The 21,792-nt window shown below is 29.8% G+C and overlaps 2 protein-coding genes across 2 annotated transcripts; one reads left to right on the top strand and one right to left on the bottom strand.

The window, feature by feature from the left end:
• Positions 1–19: 19 nt before the first annotated feature.
• Positions 20–11,889, top strand: LOC126734378 (abl interactor 2). The gene is made up of 9 exons (XM_050437977.1): positions 20–240; positions 316–596; positions 658–853; positions 4,501–4,677; positions 6,468–6,643; positions 6,855–6,981; positions 7,086–7,255; positions 10,795–10,966; positions 11,117–11,889. The coding sequence occupies exons 1-9, from the start codon at positions 216–218 to the stop codon at positions 11,278–11,280; spliced, it is 1,488 nt and encodes a 495-aa protein (XP_050293934.1). The 5' UTR covers positions 20–215; the 3' UTR covers positions 11,281–11,889.
• A 5,149-nt stretch (positions 11,890–17,038) lies between these two features.
• Positions 17,039–21,792, bottom strand: LOC126734008 (ras-related protein Rab-8A). Its single transcript, XM_050437519.1, has 5 exons — positions 21,613–21,792; positions 21,103–21,302; positions 18,155–18,241; positions 17,975–18,088; positions 17,039–17,921 (listed from the first exon to the last, which is right to left on the bottom strand). The coding sequence occupies exons 1-5, from the start codon at positions 21,734–21,736 to the stop codon at positions 17,820–17,822; spliced, it is 627 nt and encodes a 208-aa protein (XP_050293476.1). The 5' UTR covers positions 21,737–21,792; the 3' UTR covers positions 17,039–17,819.

Below are 21,792 nucleotides of genomic sequence, written 5' to 3'. Positions count from 1 at the left end.
GCTAATTGTCAAAGTGACGTTACAAACGTCAATTACGTCATTACCAACTGTCACCTCTCTACCCCTTAGACTTTTCTGTCAGATTTTTTTCAAAATTTACTTACAACTTCTTGTTTACTATTGATAATTTAAAGTCACAATTTTCTAATCACCTAATTAACCATTCCTAATAAGACGAAATTTCACATTATGCTTATCTTACCATTATCTATATTATGAACGTAGGATATTACTCACACGGTAAGCCTATATGAACTTAAGACCACACCTTGCCATTCCATACAGGAAATTATACTGCAATTTATTTAACATTAGGTAGTCCAGGCAAAGAATCGGGCGTTGTAAGTGACTGCGACACCATGGCTGAACTGGCAGCACTTCTTAGGCAAGAAATCCCAGAGGGGAGAAGCAACTTAACAGATAACCACACCAACTTGCAACGGGTGGCTGAATATTGTGAAGCAAACTATTTTCAAACCGAAAATAAACGTGGGGCCTTAGAGGAGACGAAAAATTACACCACGCAATCTTTGGCTAGTGTTGCTTATCAGATAAACACTTTGGCTTATAATTTTTTACAGTTGTTGGAAATGCAAGTAAGTATGAAAGCATAAAATGGTTTAATATACTCAATTCCATTGTGTTTATATATTTTAGTCAGCTCAACTGGCAGAAATGGAGAGTCAAATGAACCATATATCACAAACTGTTATGATTCATAAGGAAAAGGTTGCTAGAAGGGAAATAGGAGTTTTAACTGCTAATAAGAGTACTAGCAGGCAGTTTAAAATTATTGCACCAGTGAATCCTGAGAAACCTATTAAGTATTTAAGGAAACCTATTGATTACACCAGTAAGTAATCATTCAATTTCTTAATTACAGGTTTAAGCTTTTGAATCAATCAGTCAAGTTTATAGGTAGCAATACATGTCTAGAACACATTACTATAAGTCAAATCCTAACTAACTAAAAACTTATATAAGTACAATACTTTAATACCACTGACATAATAGAATGGATGGACCCCCACTCATTGCTCCAGCATATGAGAGAGAGAGTAGGAGCTAATTTCGGCAAAAGCAGGTTGAGAGATAAAAGAGACTTTTATGGTTCATTCCTTGTTTGTATCTCATTATTTTTCATGTGGAAAAATTATTTTTTTTTGAAGATATTTAGTTGTTTTTAATGCTTCATCTGAGCTTAAAGACGTTTTTTATTTTTGGCAATTCCTGATGAAACGTCCTTCTGGGTTAAAGATTTTCCAAGCTAAAGCTCTTGTCCTAAAAATTTACCTGAGGTGTTTCCTGCAAATTTAAAAAATCAATTTGTTTTTAAATTTACATTTTTGTTTCAGAAAAGTATTTTTATGGTATTCTGAGCTATTTTCCTCCCTTCAATCATTGGATACACAGTTTTTTTTAGGTGATTTTAAGAGTTTTATTTTAAGAAAATAAATCCTTACATTTTTTTTGTGCCATTATTATCAAATTCAGAATAAAGTATTATAAACCTTTTTTGATCCTAATTTAATGTTCAACCTTTTGGTAATTTTGATTTTTTCAAAATTTGGACCGTTTTCAAGGAATCGCTTATAGCTCTGGGAAATTATGACAGTTTGTCTACTTAAGAATCTTTAATTAATTTGTCACATTTTTTCATAGGTACTTAATATTTATTTTTGAACTTTTCTGTTTTTCAAAATTTTTATAAACAACAAACACTTTCGATCTAAATAATATTCTGTATATATAATTTTCATAGAAATTGGTGGGAAATTAGGGAATTTATTCCTGTTTTTCTACTTGGGAGTTTTATTAATTTGTCATATTTTTATTATTTATAAATATCAGTTTATTCCCCTTCCGCTCTAATTTTCAGACTGAGATAGGGATATATAAATGAGAATTCAATTTTTTTCTCTATTTTCTATATTATGGTTTCATTTTATTAATAGTGTCTGGATTGTCTGAAAATAGTGTCTTTAGACTTTATATAACAACTCAATCAAACCAAAAATTATAGAACCTACACTGGTGGCCAGAAGTAGATTGACAACTACTTATTTTTCAAATTTATTTATATCACGGTTTAGGAAATGATAAATTAGGTGCGACAGTACCTGATTAAAAAACAACCCAGCCTAATTGTAATGTTTAATTATATTTAAACTATTTATTCGTAATACCCAATTTTATTAAAAAAAAAAATTAAAAATAAGTATAGAAAATGTAAAGGGTTTTATTCGTTTATGCATTGCATAGCCTTCACTTCCACCAACCTTTTGGGCATTAACCTAATTAAATTGTCAATATAGGACGTGTCAATGGATATCCAGCATGCCTTCAAAGCTTCAAAAAGTTCTTGTTTATTTTTGAAATTTTTACATTGGATGTGACAATCAATGTAATCCCAAATGTTCTCGATCGGATTTAGGTCCGGTGACTGTGACGGCCATTTGATAACATTAATTTTTTCTTGGGTCAACCATTGCTTAACGACCTCGGATGCGTGTTTCGGCTCGTTATCATGTTGAAAGTAGTGGTTGAGTGGCATAACTTCATCAGAGTAAGGTACCATAACATCCTGCAGTATGTCTTTACACATGAAACGATCCATCGTGCCTTCTATCAAGTGTAGTGGACCCATCCCATAGCCTGAAAAACACCCCCACACCATCACAGAACCACCTCCATGCTTGACTGTGGACACCATATATTTGGGATCATACCTTTAGTTCACAGGACGCCTAACATATCTTTTGCCATCCGAATTAATCAAATTAAACTTTGATCACTAAAAATAACCTTTTTCCATTCAGAGACTGTCCAGTGACTGTTCTCGAGCAAAGCTGAATCGCGCCCGTACGTTTTTTAAACTTAAAAGTTCTTTCTTTGCAGGGCGTCTTGTTTTTAAATCACTGTATTGAAGTCTTTTTCTAATGGTACGACAACTAACTGAACCCACACCTTCTTCTTCCAAATACAGCTTGATTTCTTTTGAAGTTTGGAATGGGTCAAGTTTTGCTTTTTTCAAAATTAATTTGTCATCACGACTAGTGGTCTTCTTTGGTCGGCCAGTTTTTTTTAGAGGAAAAACACTTCCACGGAGATTAAAATTTTTTATTATTTGGCTTACTGTTGCCCTCAAAAGAGAAAATTTTCGAGCAATATCCGCCTGTTTAACCCCTTTCCGGTAATCGTCGATTATTCGCATCTTAATATCGATCGATAAAGTTATACCACGTGGCATTGTGAATATTTTTCAAAACTAATAGTAAGGAAAGTCAAATCAACAGAACCCAACGCATAAAACTTAGAGACTGAATAAATATGTTGTTTGTCAATCCAATTTTGGCCACCTAGGAGTCAAACAAAATTATTGGAATTTGATAAAAAAAATATTGAGAAAAAGTGCAAGCAATAAAAATCTATGGAATTTGTTTCTTCAAACTATATGTTGTTTACATTCCTGAACACTAATAAGCTCAACCGGTTTTTCCTTTGCTTCAGATAAAATATATCCATAAAAATGGAATTTGTCCATCTACTTTAGGCCACCAGTTTATATAAAGAATTAAAACTCTAATTTATTCATAATACAAGATTATTCTAATTTTTAATGCAAGAAATGATAGTGGCGGACAACTGAGAAACACTAAAAATTTAAAAAAATGGTTTGTTCAAGAAACATGTTGTTATTAGATATACCTAAACAACATATACTAATGGGCACTAAATAATTTCTGGTGCCAATATTTGTCAAATTACCCAGTATATATTTATAAGAATTGAAAAATTTCTGTTTTTAAAAATTATTGTGAATAAAATAAATCTAGGGCTCTCTATCTTCTTAACAAACAATTTTTTATGACATTTTTAATCATTATTTTAATATCACTTCCTAAATATCTTTTATTTTTTAAATGTCTATGGAAAGCAATAAAAATTTGCCCAAATTAGCTCCATCCTACACATGCTTTCTCTCTCACTGCGATGAAATTGATATAGTCTTAAGATTTTAAACTGTACTGTATAGGCTTAGGATTTAAAATTGAAATTAAAATTATTCAATTCAATTCAAAATTTTATTTGCCAATAGGGTCAAAATACAGACATTAGTTTCGTCAAATTTCCTAATACTAAAATACAATACATCCTAATATAAAATACACAGATACCTACACCTTTCTTTAATAAAATGGTTATGCAATTTAAAAGGTCACATTCATTAAGATATCATGAAAATGGTAAAAACACAAACTACAAGTAAAGAAACACAAATGTGAAGGTATTATAAAAAATTAAAATATAAAGCAATGTATTCCTGAAAAGTGTAAAAAGCACTGTTTATTAAGAATGTTTTAATTTTGGCTTTAAAGTATCTGATATTAAGTGCTTGTATTCATGTAGTTTATTAAAAAAGCTTGTGACAAGCTTATGTTTGAGTCAAACACTATTTAAATTCATGATTAAATATATAATATGGTTCTTTATTTTAAGTTTTTGATGACATTGGTCATGGAGTAAGAAGTGGAGGAACCCCGAGGCAAAAACCAAGAGGCTCAAGTTCAGGAAGTATTCACTCAGTTAATTCAATACCAGGAAATCCACTAGTAGGACCCGCTCCTACCACTAAGCCTCCAACACCGCCACAAGTATCAAGAACCTCTAGTAAAGGTATTTACTACTTTTTATATGTTAAGATTTTTTAGTTTAAACAAATTTTGTGCCAGCAGTTGCGATTACACAAATTAGGCAATAAAAATTATTAAGTGATAGTTAATTGTAAAAAAAAGTTTATAGGAGGACTTTATAGGTCAAATTTTAGGTCTTTATAGACTTAATTTTGGTTAATGAAGCTAGGAAAATTCCAATTGAGACTAGGATTAGATACCCTATTATTGGAAAAGTAAATTTTCAAACTAGGCCATTATTAGATAAGTTCTTTAAAATAAAAAAATGGCGGTATTTTAGTCTATTTAGAGGAACCTGTTCTGTAATTGATAATCCACGATTTGACCAATTTGATTTATTAGTTTTTATATCGTTGTAGCATCAAATATTTCCTAAGAGTCAATATTCTTAATTCTTTGGAGAAAAAAATCAAATCAAGATGTAGCTTATAGTTAAATAGAAATGGGTTACAATAAAAAAATTTACACGGAGATCTTTTTTTTAATAAAATTTTGAAGGCGAATTTAATAGTAATTTTTTATAAATGATTTAGCTCTAAAATATGCACATATTGCCCGTCGCTTTCATTTTAAAATGAAATAAGTCGTAACAAAGTAGAGGTACCGGAAGGTGCCTCTAGAAGATAAGATAAAGCTAAGTAAGCATTTTAGTTACATTAAAAAGAGTATTGAAATCGATATAGCTTGAAAAGTAATAGAGTTATTTATTTTTTTATTAAATAGAAAAATTAAAGAAAAAAATCTTATTTTATTATTCTTTGAGAAGAAAGTTTTTTTATAATAGTGAATTAATACTGAGAGGGGATTTTTTATCTTTATTAAAGAAAGATTAAGTTTTTGTACCTTGTGTATCAGGGTTTATTAATTTAAGATTTTGTTTAAAATTTTCTCGAGTTTAAAAGGGCTATTTTAGTATATTTTTTATTGTGGAATAAATATTGTTGATACTAGAATAGAAATCAGACGTTATTCGATTTTAAATATATCTAGTTTTTAAAGAAAAAAGTACAATTCTATTTTTATTTTATTATGAAATTTAATTTTTAGTTTTTTAATAGTAACATTTTTTATTTATAGGGATGAGCTTATAAATAGATTTATAAAATTTTAAAGATGATTTTTAGTTTAAAATTTTGTTAGTGTTTTATTACTAATTAAAATAACAATAAGATTTTTATATAATTTATTTAAATATAAATTTAAATTATTAAAATTTAGTAATAATGATAAAATTAGTACAATTATTTATTTTTGTATTTAGTAATTTTTTTAGGTTAAATAAAGGAATTCGGCAAAAAATTTTCCACCTATTTATTAAAAACATGTCTTTTTGTGCATAATTTAAAGTCTAACCAATGAGTAACTTCAATGGCCGCGGTACCTTAACCGTGCAAGAGTAGCATAATCATTAGTTTCTTAATTAGAAGCTTGTATGAAGGGTTGAATGAGAAAATAGCTGTCTCTATTTGATTTAATTAGAACTTTATTTTTAAGTTAAAAAGCTTAAATTTTTATTGAAGACGAGAAGACTCTATAGAGTTTTATACTAAAATTGTTTTAATCTTTTAGGAATGAAGGATTTTAATGTATTTAGTATTCAATTGGGGTGATTGAAAAATTAAATAAACTTTTTCTTAATAAAATCATAAATTTATGAATGGTTGATCCTTTATTAAAGATTATAAGATAAAATTACCTTAGGGATAAGAGCGTAATTTTTTTTAGAGTTCAAATCGAAAAAACGACTAAATTGTACTAAAATTTATGTTTCAGTATCAGTCTCAGGAGGTACATTGTCCAAAGCTAGCAGGGAGTACAGGACTCCTCCCGCAGTTGCTCCACCACAGGTGCCAAGCCATTATGCTCCTAATTATCCCATGGGACATCCAAGAAGAGAACGTCCACCTGGATACAGTGCCTTGCCTATGGCCAATTCACAACAACCACAGGTACTTTTAACACCATATAAAGTTTTATATAGGGTTTTATGAATTAAGCAATAAGAATTATGTTTTCAATGATATTGAGAAAAGAGGGCAAAGTTCGCTTTTTTTTACACAAACAGTGTTGCAGAATCTGCACTTATAACTTTAGTTGGAACTGGTTTCATAATAATTATGACAATTTTTTTCTAATTTTATTTAATTTTTTTCGTTTAAGATTGGCATGGTACATCCAATAACTCAACAAAACCAGCAAAACGTAATTCAGCCACAAACACCTCCGCCGCCGCCACCTCCCACTTCTGGAAGCACTTATGGTACCCATGACTTACATAATATGCCTCGTAAGTTTACCTAAGTTTTAATAAAAATAACTGTTTGTTGATAAGTGAAATTCTGCACGTCTACCTTTAATAATTGTGTAAATAACTAAAAGTTCGTATTTCAGCACCTCCATCTCCTCTAATAAACTCCCAAGAGATGGTTTTGAGCTCGAATCAGCATCATCCCATGATGATGGGGGGTCATCATGGTCCAGTACCGCATGGCAGTTTAGGAATGCATACTCTTTCTCATGCGCAGGGTCATAGGATGAGTCAGGCACTTCAAGCACAATTGGTAAGTTAAGAACTAAGGAACCTTTAAGTCATTAATTATGTTATGACTTATCTATTAAATTCAAATTAATTTATTATGTTTAAAAATAACAATTAAAGCCATGTAGATGTAGATAGATAAATACTCTATTGGTGATAGTAACTTTACAGTCTTACACAAGTCATAATAAATTTAATATCAAAGATAAACAAAATTAAATAGAACAAAATGTATACAAGTACAATTTTATGATATAATAAAAAAACTGGTTTTAATAAAAAAATACAATATTTCAAATTACAAAAGAACACAATAATATTTAAAAGAATTCAATAGATATCAATATGATTAAAAATGACAGGCCAATTTTGATTTTGACTGATTTTTCTAAAATATATGAAAAAGCATTTTATAATAGGTTTAGCAGTTTCCTAAACAATAATAAAATTATTCCAATTGAGCAGTTTGACTTTAGAAAGGGCTGCTCACCCGGAGATGACATTATATCCCTTGTAAATGCTGGGATTCAAAGATTAGATGGCAAAACGATAAGAGTCTCATTTGATTGTTCAGGAGAATTTGATTTGGTGAATCATTTTTATTCTTATTTAAAAACTGCATAATTATGGAGTGAGAGGTATTTCACTAGAATGGGTTGCATCATACCTCAATAATAGAAATCATAAAGTTGTTTTACCAATAGGTGGCCAGGAATATTAATTCCATTTAGCAGATATTGTCAAAGGGGTTGACCAGGGAAGTGTGTTAGGACCTCTGTTGTTTCTTGACTACACGATTGATGTGATCCAGTCTCTGTATACATATGTACTCATATATTTCTATCATTCAATTACAATAAGATCACACTTCTTTAATTTTAAAGAAGTAACCTTTGAATTTTTTATTATCTTTCAAAACAGTTTGTCAAACTATTAATAAACCATGAAATTATATAAAAAAGTATTTAAAGTATTGCCCAATTAGGAAGGAGTTTTGAAGGAAGTATTATATAGCAGGAAATTTGAAAGATAAGTATATTTTGTCTATATTTTTAATTTAATTTAATATAATTTTACTTTAATTACCTTAATAACGGTAGTATATAACTTTTTAAAAAATACCTAATTTGAAACGTTAGTTCAAATTAGGTATTTTTTAAAAAGTAGGTCTCATTGTTTTTTTATCGTTTTTTAATTTTAATATTCATAACAAAGTTAGGTAGGATATTGAAAAGAAGAAACGAGCTCAGAGATTAATAGATTAATCAGCTCCTAGGTATATAAAAAATCTATTATACCTCAAGTAAATGATTGTATTTAAAACTTATTGAACTTAAATTAAATTATGTATATCGAACGATATCATTATAGATTTGAGTTCATTTTTTTTTTAAATACGTAAATAAGTCTATTTATTTTCTTCTTTTCAATTTTTGAGCCTGTGAGATTTCTAAACTGATTTTTGCTGACGTAACACCCAATAAAAAAAACATAATAAAATGAGCTTTTATTAAATCTGAGTAAAACTCAGTTAATTCTATTTAGTACTTGCATTAATGAATCTGATGTGGTTTTAAATATTGATGGTGGTGATATAAATCAAGTGAACTCTAACAAGTTTTTGGGAATTATGATTGATAGTATACTAAGTTGGTCAGCTCACATTTATCATGTACTTGATAAGCTTGCTACTTATAACTTTATTATTTGGAAACTCAGAAGTGCTGTTGACAAAAAATTGCTGTTATGTCTTATTATTATGCTCATGTTTATTCATTGCTAAATTATGCCATAGCATCCTGGGGTTAACAAGAATAAATGAGTAGTTCGCGTGCATAATCGGATATATCCACTTTCAGAAAATTTTCAGGAAACACCCTGTGTTTATATTTAAAAATAGTAATATGTAAAAAAAAATAGCTTTAGTTAAGCGAGGTTGGCCAATTTACTAACATAAAAAGAAACAAAAAAAATTTTGTATATATTCATTTTTGCACACAAATGAGACATAGTAAGCAAAAATATATAAATATTTCTCTTTAAACAAACTAGGTCAAGTAGTATTTGACAAAAGTAATAAAAGGAAAATTAAATATGTATTGCATTTCTTCGTGCAGGCAATCGCATAGCTCATTTTCTTTTTGGGTTTCAAAATTTACCGAAGTATCCACATTGGCTCTGGTGTTGTTACTATCTAATATCAATATCTATATCTAGCGGTTTTTGACCGCACAAAAAATCTTCCCTATTTCGCCCATCGTCCCCAAAATGCTCCTTTATCAAATGATTCAAACTTTTTTTCTGGTATGGAATTACCCAGTGGTAGCATGCTAAGCTGTACGTTTTTTTCTGATTTTTCCCTTCTTAAGAAGTGATTCCCAAGCTGTGTCACCCAATGATGTAAACCTATAAAATTGAGACATTTTAATTTTAACAGTGGTTTTGTTATGTTCATTCTCAATTTTTTTAAAGTGAATTCTTTTGCATTCTGAAATTCCCTTTATTTTTTTATATACCTTTTCCAGTTCTTTACCATTATACATTTGCCAGTCAAGGCCCAGTGTTTTTACCAAACCCACTTCCGAATATGTTCCGACGTATTTTTCTTTTGTTGTAATGACTGAATGTCTTTTTAAGATTTTCTCCACTCTACCAAATGATCGGTCCGCAGGAACAAAGCTATGCCCTCGGACTGGAAAAGTTATTCAATTCTTTTAAATTATCTGGGGGTTTGTTTTTAAGCCAATATATTAGTATATGAATTACATGCGAATTTTTATTCTGCCCCCCACATCCATCGCACAATAGTCTGAGAAGGTGTATTCCTTCATAATTTAAGTTTTCAAGATGACTGAACAAAGCAGAGTCAATTTGAATAGCCCCTCTCCTCGCCAAATTACATAAAAAATTTAGTCAATTCGTATGCTTTGAAGAAGTATCTAACCTTACTTCTGCTTTTTACGCACTTTTTTTTTGCTTTCGCGACATTCTCTTTTTCTACTTCCATCAATACCTTCCTTTACACTTAACACTTAAAAGCGCCTGGAATTACAACTCAACGTCCAAACAACAAGTACTAGAATTGATAATGAAAAATGCATTTTTAGCCATATTAAAGAATGTTGAAAAACCAGCAAAGAAACGGTGACAATCGTCAATAAGCAAGCGAAATTATTTACCAATGTTACACAAAATCAAAACATCTTTAAATGTTTCAAATTTCATCGGAAACGAGCTGTAAACAGATTAGTTTTTTAGAAGAAGTGCATATTTTCACTACATAGTTTGTTATTTGCAAGACTATTTTTAAATACTCAGTGTTTTTCAACGAACTCAAGTGTTTTTGTTGATAGGTATGCTGTTTAAGCATATATGCAATTTACAAAAGAGATACTATCTAAATATAGGTATAAAGATAAGATTTTTCTATCTAATTTACAATTTTAAAAAGAATACATGGTGGGCAAATACTTTTGAGCGGTAGTGTATCTTCTTACTCATCTATATTCCTTTTTTTTTTGCTGTGAAATATAATGTATAAAAATTTTAATTTTTTTCCAGGCTGCATCTAGAAACAGTGGTTCCCAGTCACCACCTTTACCTCCTCCCCCACCCCCAGAAGATGAGCATGAAGCTTTCGGGAGGCCCAGAACTTCTTCCTCTGGAGTGATGCCTATTGTTCCAGATGAAGATGATTTACCTGGTTGGGTGCCGAAGAATTATATTGAAAAAGGTAAAAAATAATACGGTAAAGTTTAACTTTAATGGGATACTTCATTTAATTTGAATATTTCGCTAGTTAAAATCGGTTTGACACAGATTTTAAGATTTTTCAAGAATAGTACAGGAAATTTATTTATTTGTTAATATTTTCCAATCCTAGTTGTGGCCATCTATGACTACTACGCGGACAAAGACGACGAACTCAGTTTCCAAGAAAGTTCCGTTATTTACGTATTAAAGAAAAACGACGACGGATGGTGGGAGGGCGTCATGGACGCCATTACCGGCTTGTTTCCCGGAAATTATGTGGAACCTTGTGTTTAATACGACATATAGTTTAATAATCTGTACCAGTAGTTTTTTTCGGTTTAATTTGGCTACGGAGAAAAATCTGTGTTCTGTTTAAACAATTTGAATGTATTCCTCGATAACCTTCACGGAAAGGAAGAAGTTGCTGCAATATTTCCCCGTAAACAAGACATGGTTATTCTAAAATATACACTTATAGAACGTTTTATAAATTTATAGTTATTAAGAATTAAATGTATTTTTTTTATTATGATTGTTAGGATAATTCGTCTGCTCGTCGCAATATTCTTTTTATATTTTTCATTGCTAGTATGTTTCAGGCAAAAAAAATGTCCAGTGATGAGGGGTATTAGCTAGTTTTACTACAAATATTTATGTTTTTTCTTGTAAGCAGCTTAATTACGTGCACATCTATATGAATTTAAAAGTACAAATCCTACTTTCCACTTGTTTTAGCCCTATTTATTATTATTATCAATATTTATTTTAGTTATTTATATATTACAAGCTTACATTACATGTTACACTGGTGTACAAGAAAATTATTGACCTATAGCTTATTATTAGATAAAACAATTATAGCGTAAGTTTGCTTAAAATTCATTAAAGTTTTATTGATATGGATTAGCGTTGTTTTATTCCATAGACCCAGTCAATAAAGCGTAAACATCGAGTTTTTACGAATTTCTATTAAAACTTTAAAACCGGTTTCGGTCAGTTAGCTTTTATTGGAAAACTGGCAAAAATAAAAACTAGTGTAACCTGAACAAGAGTTCAATGTTTTCGGGTGGCGCATGCCCTTTGATCCAACATTAAGAGCCCCTACTGTTTACATGGGTTGTCGTAGAAAATTAAATTTATAAAACAGGCGAAAGCGGGATTCAAAAAGAAACTAGTCATGCATAGTTAAAGAAATATAAAATATTGAGTTTTTCGTTTTTTACTAATTAATAATAATAATCGTCTTTATGTAAGATACATAGGTGTGCATTTTACGAGGTTTAACTAATAGTTATTTTTCCACCTAACCACTCATCAATATAATTGAGAAAATTTGCCTATTCTATTCAGATAAGAAGAGTTCGTTTTTCATTCTGGTGCACAGAGAATCAATGCTAAGTGTTTTTGAAATGTTGGTCTAAGTAGTTATAACTAATTACTGCGTTATAATTAAAACTTCTTTGAAAAAGAGAAACTCTACAACGAGGCACAGTCAAAAGATCTCTGTCTTATTTTACGGCTGTGTATTACCTTACGAAATATAAGTTTCTCTCCTAAATAAACTGGAGTTGATGTCCCAATATTCTCCATAATAAATGTTAAAATGTATAACTTTACTGTATCCGATATTCTCAATCGTTTTAAACCATTTATTTTCTCCGAAAAATTGTCATATTTCCTAAAGTTGTATATGACTTAGCAGATTGATAATATCAAAAATTCACAGAGTTTTTTTTCTCTTTTTGCTTTCATTTTATCCAAGTATAGCCCAAAAGGCTCTTTGCACTTTTTGAGAATTTCAAAATCTAAAAATCCAAGCCCTAGAGATTGCTGCAATGCAGCCTGGCGATTTTCAGAAGAAAATTAAAGGTACCTCAGTTTTTATTCTCAAATTGTGATCAGAAAAATAATGTAGTACAGACTCCAAATCAGGATTCAAAGATGTCGCAGCAGTATCAGGCTCAAAAGGGTCAAAGTAATTCAACATTTGTGTGTTGTCAGCATATATGACTACATATGAGAATCTGAAATACTCTCATACAGTGTGGTGACTTTAACTGGAATAAATTCAGTTAAAACTAATCAAAATTTATCTCGCAAAATTCCTGAGACCCGTCGATTTTTGTTTATTTTTTTTCACATTTCAAGATAGTTTTTGTATTTTTTCAGCTACAGGAGGGGTCCAAATTAACCCCAACTTTTATTTTTCAAATGGAAAGCCACTTTTTTTAAACTCTCATTGAAAAGAGCCCTTTTTCTTGATTAAATTGCCCTATTTACTTTTGTGATTATCTAAAGGAGAAATACGAAAAAAAAACATAAAAACCATTAAATTATTAAAAGTTGCGTTTAATGTATAAGATGCTCAAAATGCGCACCATTTACTTGTTGGCAAAGCCCAAGACGATAATAAAATTCGTTTCTGACATTTTCTAACACTTCTGGAGATATTTGTCGGATTTCTTGCCTAATACGTTCTTTGAGTTCGTCTAGGTTTCCTGGTTTGCTCATATAAATTTGACTTTTCAAATGTCCCCACAGAAAAAAATCAAGTGGGGTGAGATCGGGAGAACGTGCCGGCCACTCGATTGCACCCCTTCTACCAATTCATCTGTTTGGAAAATTGTCATCTAAATACTGGTGTACATTACGGGCATAATGTGGGGTAGCACCATTTTGTTGCATCCAGATTCTATCATCTTACAAATCTGGATCGAACTGACTCGGATATAAGGCACGTAAGACTGGAACTAGTTCATGTTCAAGAAATTCTAGATATCTTTCCCCAGTTAAAGTATCATTGAAGAATATGGGCCCTATAACTTGCCTGCCAATTATGCCAGCCCAAACATTAGTTTTCTGGGGATATTGTGTATTAGTTTCCCTTACCCAGTGTGGGTTCTCGTAAGACCAGTAGCGACAGTTCTGCTTATTAACATGGCCATTTAGGGTGAATGTAGCATCATCAGAAAAAAGGATCCACTCCGAAGATATGCGATTTTCGTCAATGGCGTTCATCATTAATCCACAGAACTGAACTCTGCTATCTGGAACGTCTTCCAATAACTCTTGAACGGGTTGCATTTTATAAGGTCGTTTGTTTGCACTTTTTAAAATTTTTAGCACATATTTATGAGAAAATAGAGTTTTCGCGAGCTACTCTTCTGGCTGCAGTTACCGGATTTTCTTCCATCGCTAACAATACATTTAATTGGGTATTTTCATCGATTTTAGAAGACCTTTGTCTTGAAACATCCCTCACGTGCTCGACTTCTCGAAATCTGCTTTCGATTTTACTAACCGTACCTTGGTTAATAGGTGGCAAATCTGTATATTTCTGCCTGAATAAGTGGACCACCTCTAGCTGAGTACGACTTCTGTCCCCATAACCAATCATCATTAAGATTTCAATCTTGTGGGATTCGGATAAATAAGGCATTTTTTCAATATAAATTAACTTATTTAACAACTGGTTGAAATTCACTTTAACAGTGACACTACAACAATGTCAGGAAATGTCTCGATACTAATAAAATAAACAAACACGCCAAAAATTTACCAAAACACAAAATATTTCGAGACTTTTAATAATTTAATGGTTTTTATTTTTTTTTTGTATTTCTCCTTTAGGTAATCACAGAAGTAAATAGGGCAATTTAATCAGGAAAAAGGGCTCTTTTCAATGAGAGTTTAAAAAAAGTGGCTTTCCATTTAAAAAAAAGTTTGGGTTAATTTGGACCTCCCCCTGTAGGTGAAAAAATACAAAAACTATCTTGAAATGTGAAAAAAATTAACAAAAATCGACGGATCTCAGGAATTTTGCGAGATAAAATTTGATTATTATTTTTTAACTGAATTTATTCCAGTTAAAGTCACCACACTGTATATGATAAATGTATACAATAACTACAAAAGACGGCCCAGTATAGCGTTTTGCGATACACCGGATTCTATGTCTGCCGTACTAGAAAACCCGTTGCCCATGCGTACTTTTTGCTTTCTATTTGTTAGTTATAGTAAATAAAAAACTGACATGCACAGTCTCATCCTATCCAAGATAACAAAAGATCTTCGACCAATAAATCAAATACCTTAGAATAGCCCAAAGAAACTTAAACAACATAATAAAAAAAAGTCTCATAATATTATCCTTGACCTGCAATTGATGTGCTGTGACCACCACAAAACCCAGACTGGTAAATTTGAAGCAAGTAATTCGGACTCAATTAAACATTGACCTGCGTATGCACTATCCTTTCCAATACTCTGGAAAGAACAGTCCATAAACTTATTGTCGTCAAATCATTCACTTTGTTAGGGTTCTTTATCTTTGGCACAGAAACAACTATCGACTCCTTCCATTTAATTGGGAACTGGGTTTTATAGCTGAGTTTCTAGCTAAGTTCGACTTAATTTGATACAAGTATTTAAGGATATTTTCTGGATACTCCATTCTAAAACTGAAATTTGAATTATGATCTTATCTATTATTTGAATAAAATTGAGTTTTGTTTAAACAGTTATTTGTTTTATTAAAAACACTTATTTATATCTTCTATATTGGGAAGATTGTTAGAACGTTGTGAGATATAGCCATGTGAATTCTCATATTTTTCAAACCATTCCATAAAATTCGTTGATTTCCGTGATGCCGCAGAAATTCAAATTCAATTATTGTCCTATTAGGGTTTTGCTGGTAAGTTCTGAAAATAGATAGAAGAAAATTGGAATCAAAAAATGACATTTCAAAATTCAAAAAATGCGTGTTCTTTAAGAAAATTATTAAAAGTCATAAGGAATTTTAAGAGGAATGATTATTACTTGGAGCAATTCATATGAAAAACATCGAGATTTTTGGTCCTATACATTACGTCCCTGCAGAGGAATCCTCACAAAAAGACCAGTTCAACTAACAAGTCTTCAAAAGTTCACTAAAAACTAGTCACATTTATAAAGATGAGTTATGTTGTTCCCGTCCACAAGTAATTCGTTTTTAAAATATTTTTAAAATTTTTCATGAATTTAAAATAATATTTTATGTTCCTCAACCTTAATGACTTCCTGGCCAATTTTGCTCCAGGAATTTAAAGTAATTTCGAGTTGCTTCCAAAAAAAACCCTTTTATTTCAGGTTTTTAATGTATTCCATGAATAGGCAATAATTTTTCATTTAAAGGCATCTGAAGTTGTTGCCTGAAATAAAATAACTGGAAATAATTTTATACATTTTCCAGGTTTTTGAAGTAGTTTTTTATATGTTCCAGACACTTGACGTTATTTCATTTTTCGTAAGTTGCAAACCATTTTTTATGTCTTCCAGGCATTTAATGTAATTTTGACATTCATAAAAGAAATTTTTGGTTTAGGCATTTACAAAATTTCTGATTTTGTTCCAAGATTTCTGTTTTAAATTCCAGGGAATTAATAATATATATATATATATATATTGTCTTTGGTAATAACTTGTTTTATATTTAAGGATTTTAAGTAATTTTGCTTTTTGTTCCAGTCGCTTGGCGAAATGTTTTCCACAATTTGAAAATAGTTTCATACGTTGTCCAGGGTTTTGGAGTAATTTTTTATCTCTTACATATAACTTAGCCTGGTACATTTTTTAAAACAATACGTAGATTCCAGCTATTTTTGCGTATTCCATAGCAATGTGCTACAGGGTGTCTTATTTAAGGCAAAGTATATTTTTTAAATAACTTGAAAGAGCGATGTTGAATTGTTTTTCTGTATATAGTTTAGGGTTCCTAAGAAATTCTAAATATCTTAGGCATATTAAGCTTTGAAATTGTCTTTTCTTAGATATATAATTTAACTGTTCCAGTTTTAAGTACTATATGTTAATTATATATATAATTTTAATCACCAAAACATAAATGGTTAGTCGATGAAAGTCGTTCTGTATTCAATATAATCTTTCAAATATCAATTTAATTAATAGAAAATTAAACACAAATACAAAAATCTCTAATATTTATTTGCTATATTTGATATAAACCAATAAGTAAAATAACTTAACGGCTAATAATAAATAAACTTTGCAAACAACAACTTATCAAATATCACGTTACGACGTCGACTTTTCATTATAACCAACAAAATCGATGAAAATTTTTAGTATTTTAATTATTTATAATGGTCCCCCAGTAAACAGAATATTTTCACAAGAATTATTGTTAGTTTCCATGTATACATATGTATCTTTATTTATTAATGTTTGTATTTGTATATCTAAAATTATTTTATGACACCCTGTATGTGATCTTTATAAATAAAAACTCTTATATGGGACCCCAAAGAGTAGCGCAGTGAAATTAAATTTAGCAGACAATCATGTATGTGATTTTTCGTGATAAACCTATAATCTACCATTCTATATATTATATTTTCCTGTAAATTACCTATAAAGTGATTTAGTTACGGAGTTTCGTGTGCTTTTCAGTGACAATTTTCTATCCCACCGTACATCAGTCTTACAAACTGAAATAAATCAACGGTTGTGCGCATATGAACACAAACGGAAATTATTATAAAACCCACCTTACATCCTAAACTTTTTTTTTCAACACCCTGTACATTTAAAAGTTAGCAACGTTAAAGGAAAGACGCTATCTAAAACAAACGGAAAATCACAGTGATTTTTCAATACAATTTGGTTAATTTTGAGCTTCTAAGGGTTCGCTTTAAAACAAAAAAGCATAAAGAATACTTTTTTATACTTTTTTGAAATTTGAAAAAAATAGTTTTACCCTTAGTAAACGTTCGTTAGAAGCAAAAATAGTGGCAGTCTTTTAAAACACCCTATATATGTAAACGAAAATACGTTCAACAGGTGGAGGCCGAACAACCTTTCAGTTGAAGCTCGCCCTTGGGCTTTAGGAGGTCCGGATTGTCCTCGGAGGGTGGATGATCCAAAAATGGATAACCCTAAAAAAATACAGTTTCAATATTTTATCATTAAATAATTTTCACAAACTTACTTTTTGTTCTCTTTTTTCCCTAATTTTTCTAGCTATACACTTAAAACAGGCCTCTATGTTTACGTTATCTTTGCAGGAGACCTCGAAGAATGGTAAGTCGAAATGCTCAGCAATCTACAACAATAAAATGAAAATTAGCAGGTTCTATTGGGAATAATGTTTTTTTTTTAACTTTCTTACCTTTTGTCCATTTTCAGTTTCGACAATTCTGTCTTTTGAGTCGCTTTTGTTGCCCGCTATAACTGTGATACAATGGGGAGACGCATTCTGTAAAATTAACAGGTATATGAGTTGGTTGTTATAATCCGTTTTTCTGTGATTTTCAAAATGGTGACCAAACCCAAATTTAAAAAAAAAGAGTTAGACACGGTCAGTCTAAATAATATACTAAAATATAATTTAATTAATTAGCATATTATACGTATAGAACAAAATTTTAAAACACGTTTATAGATGCTTTTACCTACTTATTATAGATCCTAGTTATTAATGTTAATCAATCTAAGGCTAAAAGTTGAGCCGAATCTGGAGGGTGGTAGAACGGTTAGGGCAGCACTGGACAATATTGACATGAATAAAGATGGTTTAAGTTATTTTAGATTAGACTAGGTAAATATTTAACAAGCAAGATACGACCAATTAAAGTAATTTTGGAAACAAAAACTAATGCTATTAATATATTCAAAAACTGTAATAATTTAAGCATTCCAGGTATATTAACGTTAATGGCGATCAAAGTATGAGTTGGAGAAGCTCATTGATAGTGGACAAAATAACAAAAATTTTAAATTTAACAAGTACAAATTTAGTAAACCAACTATTGCTGATAGAAATGATTATCAAAAAAATTCTCAGTAGTACCTTTTCTACTTTTTAATTCAATTATTATTTACCTAAATTATTATTAAAATAGTTAATAATATCATATGGTATATAGCAGATTTATACCAGAATTACAGATGTTAGTACGCCCTTTGTTGATTATGTTCTTACAAATCGAAATGACTTGAAGGTGACGACGGTGCACGACATTCCAAAAATTACAGATCATTGAGTTATTTCTGTTAATTTGTATAGTGTATACTGAATAGATGATTGGATTAAAAAGTATAGGAATACTAGTCAGAAAACATGAACATAGTTAAATGAAATCTATTGTTAAGTAATTGGAATTTAAATACGACTGATCTAAATATTATTTTGGTTGAATTGGTGGTAAATGGTAATAGAATTGTATTGATTACATTGCTCCTCTTGAGATTTGTAATGATAAATCTATATTACTGTGGTTTATCAATAAAAATTTTGACAAAATTAAAGATCAGAAACAAATTCTAAGATTAAAAAACGAAAGGTATTATTATAATAAAAAGGTGGATATATTCAGATAAAACTCTTGATAAATATGGAAAACATTAAGGAGTGTGATTGACAAGGGTGGTTATAATATTTTTACCTTGTTTGTTTTAATATAAGCAATAAGAAAAAAACTCTCAGTAATTGGATAGATATTGCCACTTTAATTCATATTTTATAGATGTTGATTGTTGCTATACTACAAAATTGATGAAGGCATACAAGGTATACAGAAGCGGACAAACATCAATGCTAACTTAAATTTTAATATTTCGAACTTTCAATTGTTAAATAAATATAATAAATACCCTGGATAATAAGTGTCCTATTCATGATTTGTCGAATGCAAAAATGATCAAATCTTTATTTGAGGTTATTGCTTTTTTACATTATTTTGACGAATTTACTAAATACATCTCCTAAAACTAAAACAATCCCAGATAAACTTAAATGTAGTACAATTATGCATATACCAAAAGCTAATAATACTGTAAATGCCAGTGAATACCGATTTATAAACATAGTACTTCCTATGGAAATAGCATGTTATTAAGCATAAACCAACAAAATTAATATAAAATAAATTTTAAGAAAAAATTATATTGTATGGTATAAACAGAAAATTGCATCAGAAAGAAATGGTAAACTGTAATAGTAGACTGAAATATAAAATAGAATATATGGAATGAAATTTAAAAACAAAGATGATGAGATTTTTTTTTTATTCGCTGCAGGTGTGTATCTAATTTTTTTAATTTTTTCTAGGAGACTGTTATTTTAAATAATGTGTAAGCCACACCACAAGTATATAAAAAATACAATTAACTACTTAATTATTTTATTTCTTCCATGCTTTTATATTAGCAATTTATTCAATTTATTCTTTAACCTGTAGAATATAATATATATTTTCTTCTTCTTCAAGAATTTTACTTTTATGTATTTTCATTATATATATATATATATATATATATATATATATATATATAGATATAACCAATAAACTACTTTATATTAAAATAATATATTTAATTTTATAAAAGGCGTCTTTTTACCTTTTTAAGGAATCTTACTGATGGTATATGAATAATGAAAAAAATATATATTTTCTATTATTTTAAAATAGTAGGGAAAAAAATTCTAAAAAGAGTAAATATAAGCAATACTAACTTATTGACTTTAACCAAAAATAAATAAGATGAACATTAACCTGCCTAAAATACATTAAAATACCTATTGGAATAGCTCAAAATGCCTCAGTAATTTCATATAAATAAAAGCTTGTCTTGAAAATACGAAACCTGCAAAAATGTCATTTATTGATCATAAACAAAAATATAAGATAAAATTAGAATTAAAAAAAAAAAATTAATTCATAACATCTGGAAAATATATTGAATTTCTGACAAAGACAAAATATATGTAAAAAATATTTAATGAAATATTAACAAAAAATTATATTGCATGGAATGGACAGAAAATTGCATTTGAAAAAATAATAGTTTTTTAATTAATTGTTGAAGAAAAATTGCTTGAAAAACAAAAATCTGAATTTTAAAATTTTCAAAAAAGCTGTAATTCTCTGGAAGAAAAAGCTTGTAAATAGACAAATTTTAATTAAGGACATTATAAAATCGCTTTAATTGCCTAAAGAAATAAATGATATTACATAAAATAACTTAAGTCCTATAAGGCTTTCTTAATTGCTTTAAAACGTTAAAGGCATGGAAAAGATAATATTTTATTAAAATATTTTGCATTTTAATCCTTACTTCTTCGATGTTCTGGATCCAATAAGTCAAATGGTTAAAACTCTCCAAATTCGTGACATCATACATGAGTAAAATCCCCATAGCACCTCTATAATAGGCAGTAGTAAGAGTCCTAAATCTCTCCTGTCCAGCGGTGTCCCAAATTTGAAGTTTAATCGGGACACCATCTAAGTTGATAATTTTTTGTTTAAAATCAATTCCTAAAAAAGGGTATATTATTATCTTAAAAGCCAGTAAAATTAAGATATAATTCAAATCCTTCCTAATTAATAAAATTCTTTATAATTCCAATCAAAGCTCATTTTATTATAAACTTCCTTTATAAAAATTCTTTAAAAACTGGATAAATATATGAAAGATCAGATATGTATATATATGTATATATGTATATAGGAAAAACCCCAACAATGACTCACGTTCTCCCTATACAGCCCTTTGTTAGCTCTGGAAAACTAATATATGACCTAGACAACATTATATCCAAAGACCATTAGAACTGGCCATACTTACCAATAGTGGAAATATAAGTGTCGTAATATCTCTCGTCGCAGAATCTATGGACGATACACGTTTTTCCGACATTGGAATCACCCAAAACGAGGATTTTGTATGTGGCAGCGAAGTCGAGCGCCATTTTCACGCTTTTCTCGAATCGATACACTGTGGGGGGGTGAGTTGTGTGTACGTTGC

The sequence above is a fragment of the Anthonomus grandis genome, chromosome 3 (genome assembly GCF_022605725.1).
Source record: "Anthonomus grandis grandis chromosome 3, icAntGran1.3, whole genome shotgun sequence".
In the NCBI taxonomy this organism is placed as follows: Eukaryota; Metazoa; Arthropoda; class Insecta; order Coleoptera; family Curculionidae; genus Anthonomus; species Anthonomus grandis.
The sequence above is the reverse complement of the archived record's forward strand: the minus strand, read 5'-3'. Positions and strand labels throughout refer to the sequence as shown.

Coding starts and splice junctions, on each gene's coding strand:
- LOC126734378 (XM_050437977.1), top strand. CDS start 216: ATGAACGTAGGATATTACTCACACG. Junction 241..315: donor CGTAGGATATTACTCACACG/GTAAGCCTATAT, acceptor ATTTAACATTAG/GTAGTCCAGGCAAAGAATCG. Junction 854..4,500: donor GAAACCTATTGATTACACCA/GTAAGTAATCAT, acceptor CTTTATTTTAAG/TTTTTGATGACATTGGTCAT.
- LOC126734008 (XM_050437519.1), bottom strand. CDS start 21,736: ATGGCGCTCGACTTCGCTGCCACATACAAAATCCTCGTTTTGGGTGAT. Junction 18,242..21,102: donor GGATCCAGAACATCGAAGAA/GTAAGGATTAAA, acceptor TTAATTTTACAG/AATGCGTCTCCCCATTGTAT. Junction 17,922..17,974: donor GGGAAAAAAGAGAACAAAAA/GTAAGTTTGTGA, acceptor GTATTTTTTTAG/GGTTATCCATTTTTGGATCA.